Below are 18,196 nucleotides of genomic sequence, written 5' to 3' on the forward strand. Positions count from 1 at the left end.
GCCTAGTCGGCCATTGTTGGGAAGAGATACCCCTTGGTCTTGCAAACTTTGTATGCCCCATACAGGGGAATTCCAGGGCCAAGAAGTGGGAGTGGGTAGGCAGGGGAGCAGGGTGGGGGAGGGTATAGGGGACATTCGGGATAGCATTTGAAATGTAAATGAAGAAAATATCTAATAAAATAAGTTAAAAAATAAAAAAAGTACATGAAGATGAAAAAAAAATAAATTTGAATTTAAAAAAAGTCACAAAGAATGATCATCTAAAAATAAAAGAATTCTAGAGACAGCCATTTCCTACTGCAATACATAATTTAGGTGTGGACTTCTCTGGATGCTGTTCAATGTCTCAACGTTAAGGGCTCTAAAGAGACAGAGGATGGCAGCAGTTACTTGAAGTATTTATAGCTTATATGAGCGCAGATAAGGATAACGTGTTTAAATGAGAAGGCAGGCCACCTGGAACAGAAATATGACTCACAGCGAAACAGAAAAATCTCAGCTGTAAATTGCAATGTCAATATTTGATGTTCTTTCCTTTTCCTTGTTTGATGCATTTTTCTCCCCAGGCTGTCTATATTTGGTTTTAAAACTTAGTTAAGCCAGATGAGACACTTAGGATCATGTCAATTATGACTTCAAGAAATACCATGTACAGCACTTAAGAAATAAGACAGCCCTGATATGGACAGTTTGCTGTTAGCTTTCCCTGCTAAATAAGCAGGGCTGAGCTTGGTGGGTTAAGCAGTCAGGGTGTTCACTCCCAGGGATCCTCGGGCCATTATTTCTCTTCAGGGTTTTTAGCATCCCTGAGTCTCTGATCCTCGTGATTTCCCATAGGGGAAGGTAACTGTGGTAGATCTTTCAGCTTTTTGTACACAAGAAGGCTAACAGCAGAAACGCATGTGGGGAGAGCAGGAGACAGGCAAGGGGATGAAGCCGAGAGGGTGGCACCCGGACGGTCCTCGGGTTTCCTCACTAGCTGAGAAGTGTCAGGAAAAATGAAGCTATCTGAACTTCCTTGTTGGCTTCTTGTAAAGACGTCCTGGGATCTCAGAAACGCCTTCCGTGTTGTCTCTGGGAGAGGTTGAATACCACCCAGCTGCAGGAGGGTGGGCTCAGCGGAGTGACTAATACTGATCAATGCCTCTGGGCCAGCCTTCTCTCACACACTGCACACACCCAGCTCCTCCCTTCTGCTTCCGATGGAGTCCATGTTTAGTTCTTGCAACTGAACCCTGACTGATAGCTAAGTATGAGATCCCAAATACCACAGTAGAGTACCAGAGAAAACTGCTTAAAGCAAGGAAACATCAAAGGGAGGGGGGAGACTCTCAGAATATTATAGACAGAAGGCTCACTGGTCCATTTCCCACATGCACATCTGATGGTGAGCTAGCATCAGCAGGAGAGAAAATGTGCATAATTAGAGCATAGTGTCCAGAGTGCACAGTTGGGTGGGCGGGCGTGGAGAGGTAGCTAGACTCTTATCTGGCCACAGGACTGGCTTCAGGATGAGGACAGAGCCCGAAGAAACCCTGCAAATGCTCAGGAGTTTAATAGCTCTTACCAAGAGACAGAGCACTTACGAGCCCTTCTGATATCAACAAACCACTTACCTACCCACCCACCCACCCACCCACCATCACCACCATCACCACCACCACCACCACCACCACCACCACCACCAAGAACCACAACCATTCCCAAACCCCAACCCCAAATACCATTCCCTTAGTGCTGGAAATTTCAGTAAATGATTCAAGAGTGCATTGAATGATACGCTTCTGATAATGACCATACTAGCAAACTATAAAGAGATACCATTGTTATGAGAACTGTTCTTAATGTTGCTGAGACCTTGCTGTGACTTTCCTGCTACTTTCTGAGTGCCGCTTACACTTACGGGTACAGCCCCCTGCATCTGCCACACCATACATCGAGGGGCTTGACTGAGAAATTAAATTTAAACATTCACGGCCCGTATTCATATTAAGCTACTGTATGTCACAGTACATTTCTTCAAGCCGAGAAAGCTGGGTGAACCAAACGTCCTTTATGTACTTTAAGTGACTTAAGTCACCCACAGAGGAAGCTTTCTGGAGGTTCTGCAGGTGAAGCAGTCCAAACCAAGCCCCGCTGTTTCACACTTGTCTCTTTTGCTACCCAGCCTCTGGACTCTTCTGTGCAGCCAAGAGGAAGGCAGAGCAACAAGATACAACTGGTAGGCAGGTACAGCCACCAAACATTAGCTTGCCAAGGACCACGCGGAACTCTGGACTCACAGACGTGGCAGCTCTGAAACTATGGATATATCCTTTTTACCACAGACATTAAGGTCTCACGTACAAAGCAGTATATGAAGTGTCTTTGTAGCTACATGACTAATATGTATTTAGAGAGGCTATTTTAAAGAATCTGCTCACAGAATGTGTAGCAGAGTCACAGAGTGCTTGCTGAGCACCCCTGAGGCCCTGACTTCAATCCATAGCAATATTAGCAAATAATAAATCTCTCTCTCTCTCTCTCTCTCTCTCTCTCTCTCTCTCTCTCTCTCTCTCTCTCACACACACACACACACACACACATATTCGAGAGTACTGATGGGCATGACTGAGTATAACGAATGAACAACACATACTGTGAATGTAAATTTAAGGCTGGCTTGTGCTACATGAGCCCTTGTCTCAAAAACAGGAGGCAGAGATGGGTAAAAAGCTATGAACGTTGCTCGCCGGATAGAAAGCATTTGCTACCCAAGCAAATGTGAGGACCTGAGTTTGACTCCCCAGAGCTCACGTAAAAGGTGACACAAAACAAGTGCGTCTCTACTTCCACAAATCTTGGAGGCAGACAAGAGACTCTTGGCAGCTCCTGGGTCAGTGAACTTTGCTTATGAGGCAGGAAAAAAAAGACACTGTCACAAAAAAGGCGGAAGGTGACAACCGACACACGAGGGCATCCTTTGAATTCCATATGTACACGGCACATGCATACCAAGTTCACACTTGTGAATGGCAACATATGTATGCACAAACACATGCATACACTCACACACCTCACTAAAAATGATGAAAACTTTGTCTTTTTGCATGGAGTTAAGTGTATAACTGTTTATAACTTATTTTTTACAAAAATGTAATGATTAGTTGCAAAGGGAAACAGAAGTGTTTTTTTTTTAAATGTGCTTTTGCAATACCAAAAATAAAGCACATGAGGCAGGCACATCTGGTTGCTAGGGATGCCATCTCTAAGGGACTGCGTTAGCCCCTAGGTTGTCCCAGTAATGGCTTGATGGACAAGCTGACAGTGCTGAATGTTACCTGTTTGAGTAAAGGGTAGTCCTGTCGTGTGGATAGTGTTCGCCGACATATAAGGAAGAAGATGATATTGTGGTTGCTAAGGAAGCAGCTTCAAATAATGATGGAGTGCTGGGTACCAGGTCAGGCCTGTGTCGGGATCCCAGGGCTGGAGGGGTAAAGGCAAAGACATGCGCGTGTGAATGTCAGTAGCACCAGCCCCTTTAGACCTGTAATAACTTACATGAGTCAAAAACATTCATCTTATGTCTCAGGCTGCAAATGAAATTACGAATTAACCATGCTCTTCTGAACTACAGCAGAAATGTAAAATAGCTGCTTGCAAACAGGTTAGACAGAGAGGAAATGACATTAATTTACAAAATGGCTCATGGAAATGACATTAGGGATGCTCTTTTAAAAACCTAATAAAGTGATTTACTCTTTCAAAACGATGGCATAAAAACTCCTAGGAGCTTAAGGAGATAATTCGTCGGAGATTAAAAGGATGACTAGCAGATGCCTGAACAGAAAGGGTTGCTTTGCCCTCCATGTGAGAGGCAGATTTCAAGGGACATAAACAAGCACTTTAACAAAACAACAGCCAGTGGCATCTCCATCCCACACGAGCCCGCACAGACTTCTGGACACAAACCAGGGCTCTTAACATCCCCTTTTAATAGCAAGCTTGCCCTTTTAAAAGTGAGAAAGTTCTTATTTCTATTTAAAATTTTAGGAGTCCAAGGAAGTATTTATGTCATGTCCTTCCATTCTCAAGAAGGGTGAACCGTCTAGGCTCAGCAGTGAGCTGGGCCTGTGCTCCATCCAGAATCCATACAGATTTCCCCCTCTCTTTTTGATACAGGGTCTTATTATATAGCGCCGTGTGTCCTGGAACTCACTATATAGATCAAGCTGGTCTAGAACTCACAGAGATCTGCCTGTTTCTGCCTCGGGAGTGTTGGGATTAATGTGCCATCGTTCTTGGCTTATCCCAATTCTTTATCTTTTACCAAACTGAGCTGAAATAATGTTAATGAATACAGTACAGCCTTGGGGTGTTTCTGACATTGCTAGATACATACAAAAGGTCCCAAATGACGTATTTTGACTGTGTAAATGGAAAATGGCCCCAGATGAGTTTGAGGTGTATGTATGTATGTATCCATCCATTTATTATTTTTGTAGTAGTTTCAGATGAATCCACGACCCTACACATGCCCCACCACCAATCTATTTCCAGCCCCTGAATTTTAGATTTGAAGAAGAATGTTTGATGAGGTGGAGGAAGAAGCATGGAGGGAAAGTGGAGCAGGGACAGGAAATGCTGAACTGAAGTTTAGATAACATGTAAAAAGGTGCCCAAATATGTAAGCAATGGGTCCAATTATTCATGTGAAAAAAATCCTAAACCCATCCCAGGTGCACATCCCAGGTGCACATCCCAGGAGCACATCCCATCCCAGATGGACTACTTCCTCTCTTTCTAGGTATTCTGGGAGCAGTGAAGTATATTTAATTTTAATATAGCTAGTTACTGGGGAGCCTGAGACAGGCTAGTTGTGAGTTCTAGACCAGCCTAGAAACTTAACAAGATTTCTGTTTAAAACACAAAAGAAAACAAAAAGTAAAGTAAAACAAGTGTAATTTAAGAAAACAAACCTTGTTGTCCTGCTTTTTAAACTGTGGACACCTATAAGGAATCAGGGAGCCTGCTTAGGAAGAGGCCAACAGAAGGCAGCTTAGAAGACAGGGATGGGTATCTACCAGGAACTGCTGTCGTTAGTACAGAAAGAACCTGGTTACTTGTTCTATTGGGGTGACAAAATAACCTGAAAAAAGTGACTCGGGAAAGGACCCAGTTCCAGGGAACCATCCATCCATCATGGTGGGGAGTCACAGCAGCGGAGTTTGAGGTAGCTGGTCATATTCTTCTGTGCCCAAGAAGCAGACGGGGATGAATGTGTTTGCCCAGCTTTCTCCCTCTTAGGCAGCCCAGGATGAAGGCCCAGGGAATGATGCAATTAACCCAATCAAGATACTCTCTCAGAAGTGTGCCCAGATGTTAGACTAATCTAGACAATTAGCTACAGGACTGCCTGGAGGTTTGTCCCCTAGGTGACTCCAGAGCACACTAAGGTGACAACATCAACCACCCATAGGCAATTCATTAAGTCTCTTTGATGTAACTTTAGACATAAGAATATGATAGAGAAATTCAATTTAATATAAGGAGACAAACGCTAAAATAGAAGGAGGATGGAAACAGTAATCTATTCTGAAGACTCTAAGGGAAAGAAGGGATCTGCGAGAAGTCTTGAATCTTCTATAGGAAAGCACAATTTGGAGATTCTCCAAAGAATATACTGATTTTAAAAAGTCTACATTTGTTGTGAACCAAAAGATCCAAAAGAGCCTGCTATCATGGTGTGCACCTTTAATCCCAGCATGTGGGAGGCAGAGGCAGTCAGATCTCTGCAAGTTCAAGGCCAGCCTGGTCTACAGAGTGAGTTCCAGGGCTACACACACACACACACACACACACACACACACACACACACACCACAAACAAAAAACTAACCAACTAACAAATAAATTAAAAAAATCCTGTCTTGAAGAACAAAACAAAACAAAACCAACTCACCAACCAGCCAAACCAAAAAGGACTAAGAAGTAATTGATCAGAATATATAAAACATCACTTCCCCTTATTAGATTAAAATAGAAAATTCAAATTATCAACTCAGTGGATAGATAAAAGTATTTAATAAAATTCAGTACTCTTGTTTTGTTAAAAACTTTTTGGCAAATTAGGAGTAAGGAAAAGAATTCTCTTGGTCTGGCAGTTGGAAGAAAATATAGCAAGCATCATTTTAAACAGTGAACCATTTTAAACATTGTGTTAAAGTCAGGACTAGGCAAGGCTGCCTAGAGTTATTGCTTCTGTTCAACACTGTATCAGCAATCCTAGCCAGCAAGCCATGGGGGAAGAAAAAGATACAAGGTCTACAGAGCATCATCGTCAAATAGCCAGAACACACAGTTCTTCAAAAAAGGCACAAAAAGTCCACATCAATCCCTTTTTGTTTATGCAAGACATTCATACCAAATGAACAAGTTCCAACACTTATTTAAATTTACTAAAGCAGCTCTAAATAAGCTGAAAAGGCTTATTACATTAGTGACATATGTGTACACACTGGTGCATTTGCAGGTATGAATCTGTACTTCACACACAGAATAAAATTTAGGAAAACAAATACCAATATGTTACCATTTGTTATCATTAAACAGGTGAATTACAGATGTTTTCTTTAAATATCTCAGCATTACTATTTTTATAATAAATCATACATCATGCATTGTTCATATGGCATTTCATATTTATATAAATTTATTGTACTCTGTGTACCTATAACATTTTATTAATAGGCTATCTCTTGGAGCAGAAAGTCTCTAATTTTTCTACTGCTACTTTACACTAATCGTAGAATTTACTAGAATTTTTTTTTCTGCTTTAGAAAGGTGCAAGGGTTTACCTTCTTCATCCAGGCTGCTGAAACTCTGTCCTTCGGTTAACAAATCCCGCTTCTCGTCCTTCCATTCCTGGCTGATGGAGGACACGATCTCCTGGGAGGTTGCCTTCAGGGCAGCGATGGAGTTGCAGCGTTTCTTAGAAGGTGAGGCTTTCAGAGCTGGGTAAGAAGGATGAGCAGTTATAAAGCCAGGCAGGGCAGGGTGGTGTCCCCTTGTAAAGCCAGACACAGTGGGACATGTCACACTGTAAAGCCAGGCACAGTGGCAGTCCCAGAACTGAGGAGGCTGAGGCAGGAGGCTGGAGGTCTTGGAGGTTGGCCTGGGTTACACAATGAGATCTTGTTTTAAAACGACCACAGAGGCTGGGGCATGGTGGCACTTGGGAGGCAGAGGCAGGCAGATCTCTGAATCCCTGTCTCAAAAACCAAACTAAACCAAACCAAACCAGACCAGACCAGACCAGACCAGACCAAACCAAACCAAACCAAACCAATCCAAACCAAACCAAACAATATAAAGACCCCCTTACCACAGAACTAAAAAAAATAAAACTTACCAAGTCAGATTCAGATTTAATATTCTATTTATTCGTTAACATATTAGACATCATTTGAGACTAGAAAACCAAGGTCTCATTTCATATCTATCTACAGCAAGGGGGATCAAAATGCCTGTTTTTGGCTTTATTACTTGCTCAGAATGGTTTGATTTTAAGAAAAATATTCTAAAACACACGGGAGTTAGACTTTGAATTTTGAAATAGTCGTATTTGAGGTGAACTTTACTTTTTTTTTTTCTTTTTTGCTGAAGAACTGCCTTTCCTCCTCTTTGTTTTTCTTCTGCTGGCACGGGGCTGGGAGAGTCAGTAAACGCTGATGGTAGTGTGGAGAGTTCTCACGACCCCGGTTTTATTAGCTGGGGACCAGAACTTTCTAAATGTGCCCGTGTTTGATTGTATACTCATGTTGCCTGATTTAGCCACATTACTTCTGATTGCTTCTTTGTGATTTTTTCCCACTGAAATTTCTTTCTCTTTGGTCTTGTTAGATGTATAATTCACTCCCATTTCTATCCGAATGGCATTCTCCAACCTGAGAAGCATGCTTGGGAACTTGGGCCAGCGAAAATGGGATCCCCCATGCCACCATGCCTACCCGAAGCCTGTGGTTTCACAGAGGATTCTTCAGTAGGCGCTGCTTGAGCTGTAGTCTGATTTCACCGCCTATGTTCCGGCTTCCCTACAGTAACTCTTCTTGGCTGATTATTGCCAGAGAATCTCATTGGAGTAAGTAGAGGAAAAGACGGAAGTGGAGACCTGTTTATGCTTCCCCTGAACTTGTTACTGGCAGCAGTCCTTTGGAGGTTTGCTTAAAGGGGTGAGCCAGCAGCAAATGGATTAGCCACCCCGCTTAGCTTCGGGACTCTCCTGAGTTTGGATCGCATGGCTCATTAAGGCTTTCTTTGGACAGATTTAATTGGAGAAGGTCTCCGGGACTCCCAAACAAGGGAAGAATTGAGGGCAATCTCCCCGATTCCAGGGAAGGCTTAGCTCTCCCCCAGGCAGTTTTAGGTTAATATTGTCACTATGATTTAAAAAAAAAAAAAAAAAAAAAAAAAGAGTTTGTGGACTCAGGCTTTAGTCTGGAGGCCAGCACTCACATTGCATATCTCAAATTGCTGAAATGTCTGAGGGAGCCTGGCCCTTTTACAGGCCTAGAAACAGAGGGCAGAAAAGTGGGAGCGCTCCAGGTCACAGGGATAGAGAGTGAACCACAGGAGCCTCTCTTGTTTTCTTCACTTGGTTAATTGATGGTTGATTTTCTGGCTTTTAGCATTCCACGCATTAAATAGAAACGACTCATCCTTTTTTTTTTCCTTTTTAAATAAGACTTATTACATTAAAAGCATGGTAAGTCAGAGATTGGGAAAGCCTATAACACATGCTATATTTTTTGGAACCAAAGAAGCTATTGATTATGGTACCCGTTTATATGCTACTGCATTAAGGAAAGAAACAAAACAAAACAAAACACCCCCCCCCCGAAAAAAATCCAAACCAACCAACCAACCAATCAAACAAACAAAAAAACCCCAGCTACCAAAGTGAGGAAGTTCTAGGAGGAGGCTCCCTCTTCCAGAATTGGATGCATGTGTAGCATTAAAGGGCCATGTCTTTTTAAAACTTTATACAGTACTGGCTCGGTGGGAAGAGAGGCAGAAAATCTTGGAGAATATGAGCCACAAGCCTGAACACCAGAGACTTGCAGTCTGTATAAACACTACTTTATGGTCCATCTTAGGTCAGGAAAACCTTGGGAGAAAATGTAATTTATAGGGTGATCTCAATTTGACAATAAATTTTAAGATGCCATTGAGACAGCCAATTGTATATAAAAGCTGGTCTCAGAACAATAAGGTGAAGATTTATATAAACATAGAGCTTATGTAAACATCTGGAAAAATGATAAACACCCAACATACATGGTCAAATATTACGTAGCCTAATTCTTAAGGGAATTATAAATGGCTCACAAACCATGAGAAATGCTTGAACCTAACCAGTACTTGAGAGAATAAAACTATCAAGTAACATTTTCTACGTATCAGAACACCATAACTTAAAAAAGCCTACTGCAGACTGGGGGCTGCCTTTGGTTTCTCTGTAGTTATGCATATTTAATGTCCTACTTTGACCTTTTGAACTCCTTCCCATGTAAATAATCCCGATTTAGACACAGCATTTATTTGAAACTATGTTCATAAAAATATTAGCTAGAAATAGAAAAAGGGGAAATGATGTAAATGTCCCAAACTGAAAGAATGGCTAGAAGATTAGGGCACACCCCTATAATTTTCATGCTGCATTTCAGTTTCAAATGATGTGTAGAATATTTCAGGATCTGAGAAACTAATTATAATGATATGCAAAAAACAGAGGGCAGAGCCTAAAAGGAGTCACCATTGTGCTGTGTGTGTGTGTGTGTGTGTGTATGTGTGTGTGTGTGTGTGTGTGTGTGTGTGTGTGCCAAGTCAAACCTTGCACACAGCAGTCTCCAGTCCCGTGCTTTGTTGGACACCAGCTTTACAGAAATGCATAGAAAAAAAGTCCAGGAGGAAGTACGCCAACATCTTAGTACTAGGCAGGTCTGGGCGGAGGGCTTTTAAATAATTATCAGAGTTTCCTTTTGATTTTCAAACTGCAGCAAATATTGCAAGAAAAATTTATGATTACTAACATCATGATTTTGGGGCTGACTAACTCATTGTTATTTGTGTTATAAAGTCGGGCAGTGGTGGCGCACGCCTTTAATCCCAGTACTCGGGAGGCAGAGGCAGGCAGATTTCTGAGTTCGAGGCCAGCCTGGTCTACGCACATAGAAAGTTCCCCATAAGTATAAAGATAAATAAGATACTTTGATTCAAAGTAATCATTATTAGTGTTGGGCTTAGTTTGTTCTATTTATTTAATTACTTATGGTTTGAAGACAGGATACTGGTCTAAGATCTTTCTCCTTTTTGAGAAAGAGATCACTTCTTGCAGGCTGGGGATCAGTCTGGGGTCCCTGTGCATGCTGGGAAGCACTACAGCGGAGCTAAATCTACATGGGCTTTCTTTAATTTTTAATGTAGGAATCTTCAGTCTGTAGATTTGACCTTGAGCCCTGCCTCTGTAGCTTCCCACCATTTGTTTAATTTTTTTCTTTGACACAGGATCTCACTGTATATCCTAGACTGGTCTAGGGACTCCCAGTCCTCCTGCCTCAGCTTCTCAAATGCTGGGATTATAGGTATGTGCCACTGTGCCTGATGGTATGGTGTGCTTTCATTGGTGACTAAGTTTTCATCTATTTTCTCTTTGATTTCTTCTTTAAGCTATTGGTGACAATGGCTACATATAAATAAATCTGTTTTTCAACAGCTTAACTGTACATAGTATGTGTGTGAGCATATGGAGACCTAAGGGTTGATGTTGTGTGTCTTCCTCAATTCCTCTCCACTGTATGTATGTACGTATGTATGTGTGTATGTATGAGAAAGGATCTTCCATTGAACACGGTGCTGATGGACTGGCCAGCAAGGTCCAGCAGTCTGTCTGCCTATACCTCACCGGTGCAGAGCTTATACTGAATGTCACACGGGAGCTAAGGGTCTGAACTCGGGTCCTCCTTCTTTCATGTCACTTCACTGACTGAGCATTTCCACAACCTCAGCTTGTGTTTTTCTTTTAATAAAAAATGGGCTAATAATTATGGCATCATGACATTTAACCATAATTAGTCATTGCTACTGCTTCAGTAAGAAAAAAAAAATCCTCATTTTTTCCAATAAAAACTTTCTATAGATATATGATGACATCAGTCACAAGTGCTACAAACAAGAAACTTTCATAACCTTACCTTGAATTTTCTTGAAAACTCTGGAATTCATAAACTTTAAAAATCTATCTGCATAAAAACTTGGTCTGTGAACTGAAACGGTGTCCTGGAAAATAGAAAGAGAGATGAGAGGTTCGCCTCTTGGAAAAAGGCTCTGTTAGTCAAGGTCTGAAATAAAGCATGGTGAGGAATAAGAAAGACGGGCTGGGGGCAGTCGTCAAGACTCAGTCAGAGAACAGAGTCTATGCAGTCAGAATACAGAGTCTATGCAGTCAGAGTACAGACTCTATGTACTCAGCACAAAACGGAGCATGAAGGGACGGCGGAGACAGCCAAAGGACTGTGACCCATAAGTGAAAATTTCTGTCCTGTCAACACTACCAGGTCATGGGAGGAACTCACGTGCTCTAACTAGCAATTACCAATCCAAGTGCCGTCCTGGATGAAGGGTGGCACTTGTGGTGAATACACCATTTAAATGAGGTAGCTGTACTTGTACATTTCGATAGGAACATCGGCAACTTTGCAAGGGCCAGATAAGAAGTACACAGTCCCTGGTTACACTGGAAAGAACAGAAACACACAGAGCATCCCTAGCCTAAGAGTGACATTTAAATCAGTGCGGTTTCATCACTAGGTAACAAGGCAAGAAGACTGCCTGAGGCTCCACGGTGTTAGCTACTGACCACACAGGACTGGACTGAATTAAAGGGTCAGGTTCCTCTTGTGGTTGGCAGAAGACCTTAGGGCTGACAGATCATTTTATTATAGCCCAGAGAACAGCCTGGATAAAGGAGTGGATCCTCTATGTTCATCTGGTAGATGCTCTGTTTTTGAATGTAAGTTTCTGGAACGCAACAGTGAGATTTCTAAAAGTCAAGTATAGACACTGTGAAGGGTCTGCAGTGAAGGGTCAGGGCTCAACAACCTTCTTTAGTCCAGTTTTCATTTCAAAGGCCCCCATCTTCTCAAAGCCTTTGAAAAAGCCCCTCCACCTCACAAAGGCAGCCTTCTTTTTCCACAGAGAAGCAACCACAGCTTTGCTTTCCTGACATCTACCTGGCTGTTGTGCTGGACGTCACTTATTTGAACAGCTGTTCAAATTTATGTGGTCTCGTTCTCAGACTAAAACCAACGTCCCAGCCTCAGACTCCGAGCGTGCAAAGCTCTCTGCTCTCCTCTGAGTCCAATGACAGCCCCCAGCTGGACTAGAAATGTCTCCAGTTTAACAAAGCATAGGTCACTCACCCCATCATAAACAAGGGCTTTCCAGGAATGTTCTAACTTCTTCATTAACCTAAAAAGTAAACAGACGGAGAAAATACCACTGAGAATGTGAAACTGTTCTCATTCGGTAAATTTTGAGAAGAAAAAAATGTTTTGATTACTTTTTGAAATAATGAAAGCCCACGCCCCCTGATTTCTCACCTATATGATTGGAGGATGTCAATAATGCCCATGAATAAAAGCAGCTTTTCTCCTTTATGGCTTTTAGCTGGAATGCCTCCCATTCTGTGGATAGAGCAAAGGGAGAAGATACTTTATAACATGAGTACAGAGAGCTAAATTCATTACTAATTACACACTGAAAGCATTAAGAATTCTAGACTACCTCTTCCTTTATTGCCACAAGTTTTCATCACTTTAAAGGATAATCACTCCATAGCTGTCAAATCTATGATGACTCGGGTGGAAAGAAGGTAATTACAAAACCGCTTCGATTTAAAAATTAGGAGGAAAGAAGGATTTTTTAGAGCAATATAAAATATTGCTTTTTTAAAAAGCCAATAGTAGGGCTGGAGAGATGGCTCAGTGGTTAAGAGCACTGACTGCTCTTCCAGAGGTCCTGAGTTCAATTCCCAGCAAACACATGGTGGCTCACAACCATCTGTAATGGGATCCAATGCCCACTTCTGGGGTATCTGAAGACAGCTACAGTGTATTCATTCTTGGCTATATAGAAAGTTTAAGCTCACCCTGCACTACATGAAACCATGACCTCAAAAAAAATCATATATATATATGATCTAGAGACGTGGTATGGTGGTGTACACCTTTAATCCTAGCACTGGGGAGAGAGTCAGGTAGATCTTTGTGTTTGAGGCCAGTCTGGTCTGCGTATTGAGTTCCAAGTTAGTCAGAGTTATTTAGCAGTTTTACAACTTGAACATTACACTTTCTCGGGTGGAATCTTTCCTCACATCAATGGCAATGTGATTAATAGTTGTGTAGCATTTCATGATGTGGATATAGAATAATTTGTTCAACGGGTTATTGACTATTTAGACAGACTTGCAAGCAAAGATATGAACAAAGACAGACTATGTGTTAATTTCCTTTGTGGAAGACAAATGTGCACCTGGCTTAGTCACTGCCGGAGAATCCTGGAAAGCAGGCGATTACGGCTTTAGGAAACGCTCTCGCTTGTCTCCTTGCTCAGCGAGTTCACATGTAATGAGAGTCAACTATTTCAACAACCTTTACCGGCTATAATGGTTTCTACTGTCAAATATGCACTCTGCCTATGCAAATGAAGCCTGCAGTTACTAACATATCTGTCTGAGGAGAGAGACAACATCTGCCAGGGTGAGAGGTGAGCCCAACAGAATCCCATTACTCAGGTGAAAAGCTCTTAAGTGCCAACATCATTGCTACCAGGTGCTTACTTAAGTACATGCTTATTCAAATCTAGAGTCCATTTCTTTCCTCTTCTGGGAGATGTTTTGAATGTGTAACAAATGAGGGGGAAAGAAAAGAGAAACTATGTAAAACCAGAAACCACATAGGTGAAAGATTGATACAAACTTGAGAAATTGCCACTCCTCTAGTCCTTAGCGATAATAAATAAATAAATAAATAAATAAATAAAAGGAAGCTGGTTTAAGTCATTTATCTCCAACCTGGACTCTATCCCAGAGTGCCATAAGGTGATTGAACCAACTACAGAGTGACTGGGGTACCCGAAATCAGGATAGGTGTGTGGCTTACTTACGTGTCTGGATTCTCTGCAATGATCCCATCTGCAGACTTGCCTGGACCCTGGATGGATTCCATAGCTGTGGAGTAGAGGACTTTCTGCATCCCCAGCCGCTTTGCATCAGGCACGTTTTGGAGGGGCTCCTCTTCTTTGTCTTTGAGGGAATGGTCCAAGATGTGGATACCCAGCAAAAGGCTGTAGTCCATGATCTTGAAGCTTTCCAGAACCTGAGGAAGGAAAAGCCCCAGGAGGTCAGTCAACTCAAAGAGCCCGTCTATGAGTCCATGAGCTCTGGGAGAGCACACAGGTCACTGTCCACTGAGAGGCAGACAGGCAAAATGGCAAAGCCAAAACACTCCTAGTTATTGGGGGTGGGGGGGCACTACAGCAGGGATTGCTGTGGTGGTGGGAGCATGAAATTTCTAAGCAAAGCTAAAGGAAACACCACCACAAGTGGTTCACTAACAGCATTTATTGAATGCTTTTCACACATCAGGTGCTATGGTCCTCCCTTGGATTCAACCCTCACTATGGCCCCATGAGCTGGGTGTTGCTGCTGTCTCTGTTAGGCAGATGAAAAACATGGAGATGGAAGAAGAATCGGCTCAGTCACAGACCACCCATCACTAACAGATCCATGAGGTGGACTCCACCACTCACACTCCTAATCAGCACAAGAGCAGAGGACCCACAAGCCAGTCTCCCAAGTGCCCGCGCCCACCAAGCACTCCGGTTTCCCTGGTTTTATTCTCCACATCTTAATCTTGCTGAGTTTAGTGATGGCCCCTTTTCTTCCTCCTCCTCCTCCTCCTCCTCCTCCTCCTTCTTCTTCTTCTTCTTCTTCTTTTTGGTTTTTTTGAGACAGGGTTTCTCTGTGTAGCCCTGGCTGTCCTGGAACTCACTCTGTAGACCAGGCTGGCAGAAATCTGCCTGCCTCTGCCTTCCAAGTGCTGGGATTAAAGGTGTGTGCTACCACACTCAGCGATGGCCCTTTTTCAAAGCCCATCTTTCAGAGTTGCCAATCTTTTCCCCATAGCAGATCTTTTAAATACATACATATATAAAATCTCAACTCATAACAGGGCTCAACACTTAATTATCCACTCTGTAGAGAGTGGGTAGCTGAAGGAATTAAAAATGGTTCAGTGTGGCCAGACAAGAGAAGTGGTGCTGTGAAGGGAAAATGAGAGAAGAGAAGGTCCAGGTGAGTGAGCACCCCTCAGACTGGCCTTAGAGAGCAGGGAGACACCTGGACCAGCCTGAGACAGGAAGTGCCCGGTCAGGATGCATGCCTGAAAATGGTTTCTTTTCCTGTGTGAACATTCTCCTTCTCTCCTAGTGTGAGTGAGTTCTCCAGACCACAGACTGTTGGAATACCTGTCACTTTCACACAAAGCTATTCAGGAAATGAAAACACGAAGACCCGATCCTGGTCCTTAACCAATGCTAGATTAAAATCCCAGAATTCTGCACGCTTCTCATTTTCTAAGTGTCGTTCTTTTTAAAATTTTAAATCTCCTTTTATGTATAGTAGTGTTCTGCCTCCATGTAGGTCTGTGTGAGGGTATCAGACACTCTGGAACTTGAGTCACAGGCAGTTGTGAGCTGTTGTTTGGGTGGTGGGAATTGAACCCTGGTCCTTTGGAAGAGTAGCCAGTGTTCTTAACTGTTGAGCCATCTCTCTAGCCCCCAGCTTGAATGTTTTTAGAGCAGAGAGTCACGCTATTTGAAGGAGGGGGTTGGATGGGAGGGAGAATACTTGTGGATGCAACATTATGGAGGTTAGGTAAGAAAGGCTTCATGAAGTAGGACACGCGTAGTCTTTGACATACGCCGGTTCCTGGGTCTCAGTCATCTTTGCCATTAATGGTGAGCACATAACAGATTGTAAACAAGGGTCGACTCTTCCATAGAATTCACCCTTTTATTTATTCATTTTTTTGAATAGCAAGCACCAGGGATGTAACAGAGCCTTGTGAATATTACCTAAGCATGCTATCACTGAGCTAGAGCCAGAGACTCACCCTTCATCCTTTGAGATGCCAAAGTTATATTTTTAGAGTGCAGACAGACAACAGCTCAAAGTAGAATCCTAATATTCGAGAGGCCTGGGACATAGACATTATATTTCCAGAGATCTGGGTATGACTTTATAGTCATGCAGAACCAGCCTCCCCTAACTAACTGAAGCAGGGTGACGTCACTATGGAGGAGGAAGTTGGAGAGCCAGGTGATGCTGTTGATCACTGGTCCAGGGCAGTCAGTTCTCCATGGAGGCATGTCACTGCGGCCTGGCCTTTCCACAGAGCAATAAACACCATGGGAAACCAAGACTGCTCTGTGTCAGGGCACCAAGGGCTCAGCCTCTGAAGAGAAATGATAATGCAGGCTAGATGTCCTTCACACAGAAACAAAGAGTATAGAGGGCCTCAGCCCAGATTCCCAACCACACTGAAATTACGGCTTGGGAATAGTCCCCACCCAGACAACCCAAGACGCTAGTCATCATTGCCATGGTCAGACGATGAATTTTCTGCTCATATTTATCAGAACTAGAACTTCCTTCTTAGAGATTTTGCTGGCTAAGGAGTTGGGGCTAAAGAACATAAATCCTGTGATCCTAGGGTCTCCTTATCCATAAAATTGTGACAATAACACTGCCTGTTACGTATGTGCTTGAGGAAATTAAATACCACAATACAGATAAGTAAGTGCTCGGGAAAATTCCTCACATAAAATAACCACTCAATTAATTGCTCTCAAGACTCATTATGATAATTCATTGTGACCTGTAACTCATACTAGTTTGAGAAAATACACACACCACTAGAAATGATCACCTACGGAGCTCCAATTCTGAAAATGAAAATTCATTAAAAGTCCAACAAAAATTTGAGTGCATTCTGGCCTGTTCGTGGTGTGGTTTGGGGGGTAGGATTTCTTTAAAAGTGGTGGGTTTTATTTTTGTTTTTAATCACTTTTTTTTTTTTTTTGGATTTGCATCAATTAAGGACCAAACAGTTATCATTCACATCCTCCCAGTCATTTCAATAAAGGAACTGACTTATCTGCCAGTAGCGGAACACGCATGAGCATTGGTAGTGAGCAATGTCTACAGCCCCAGTCCACTCCATCATGCAGGTGCATATTTATCTCCAGGATGTCTGTCTGATGTCACTGTGACTGGTGACTTCTGTACATTTACTATTGCAAACATAGGCTACCACAGACACACAGACCCCTCTTCATCTAGCTTGGGCAGGACTTTACTCCGCCACTGGAGAACGGAAGCAGATCCTTCCCAGAGGTACAGAAAATGGGGAGCAGGTCGGAAGGTGTCAAGGCTATTTGCTGACAAAGTGTGATGTTTCCTTCTCTCCCAAGAACCGTTCGAAGTCAGAAATCTAACTGGAACACATACTAAAAGTACAGAGAAGTATGTCAGCAGGCTCGGTAAGAGACTATGGTTCTTGAAAGAGGTTGGAGCAGCAGAACAATGGTCCGCCCGATGAGGACGACCTTGCCAAGTCCCTCAGAGCACAGCACTAGATTCCGTGTGTGCAACTCAGGTCAGGTTTAGCTACCACCTTCCTACAGGAGATTCCCAAGTTGTTATCTTTGGCTTGTTCTCATTTCTCAACTGTAGTCCGATTATTCCCAGCGGCCTTTGGGTATTTTAAAGCTTCTAAACGATGCGGATTGTAACTCTAAACTCTTATTTTGTCCCAAGGCAGTTCATTCCCCTCACTTCCCTCTCTCACTTGAAAGCACTGTGATGTAAATTCTGGACTCCTGGATGTCTTTCCTTTCATTAGCTGCCCAGTCCTGCAGCTGGTGTTATCAAAACATCCCTCTTTCTAATCATTCCATTCCAGCTTCCCTTTCGCATAGGCTCAGTGACCCACTGCCAGGATAGGTCACATCACATCCCTACCCCTCCAGACTTGCCACTACTTGGTGGCCAGGCCCTAGTTTCACATCAAAGGTCTTTACTTTTTTTTTTTTTTTTA

The 18,196-nt window shown here is 42.7% G+C and overlaps 1 protein-coding gene across 2 annotated transcripts in view; it reads right to left on the bottom strand.

The window, feature by feature from the left end:
* The window catches only part of Pip5k1b (phosphatidylinositol-4-phosphate 5-kinase type 1 beta), a 256,230-nt gene that overhangs the window by 51,359 nt on the left and 186,675 nt on the right, over positions 1-18,196 (bottom strand). For both annotated transcript variants that reach the window (XM_021190213.2, XM_029540159.1), the window contains exons 8-13: positions 14,202-14,413; positions 12,638-12,721; positions 12,458-12,506; positions 11,231-11,315; positions 6,836-6,991; positions 3,321-3,465 (exon numbers count right to left, since the gene is read on the bottom strand). In XM_021190213.2, coding sequence (XP_021045872.1) covers positions 3,321-3,465; positions 6,836-6,991; positions 11,231-11,315; positions 12,458-12,506; positions 12,638-12,721; positions 14,202-14,413 — 731 coding nt within the window. The remainder of the gene's footprint in view (positions 1-3,320; positions 3,466-6,835; positions 6,992-11,230; positions 11,316-12,457; positions 12,507-12,637; positions 12,722-14,201; positions 14,414-18,196) is intronic.

This window comes from Mus pahari, chromosome 1 (genome assembly GCF_900095145.1).
Source record: "Mus pahari chromosome 1, PAHARI_EIJ_v1.1, whole genome shotgun sequence".
NCBI classification, from domain to species: Eukaryota; Metazoa; Chordata; class Mammalia; order Rodentia; family Muridae; genus Mus; species Mus pahari.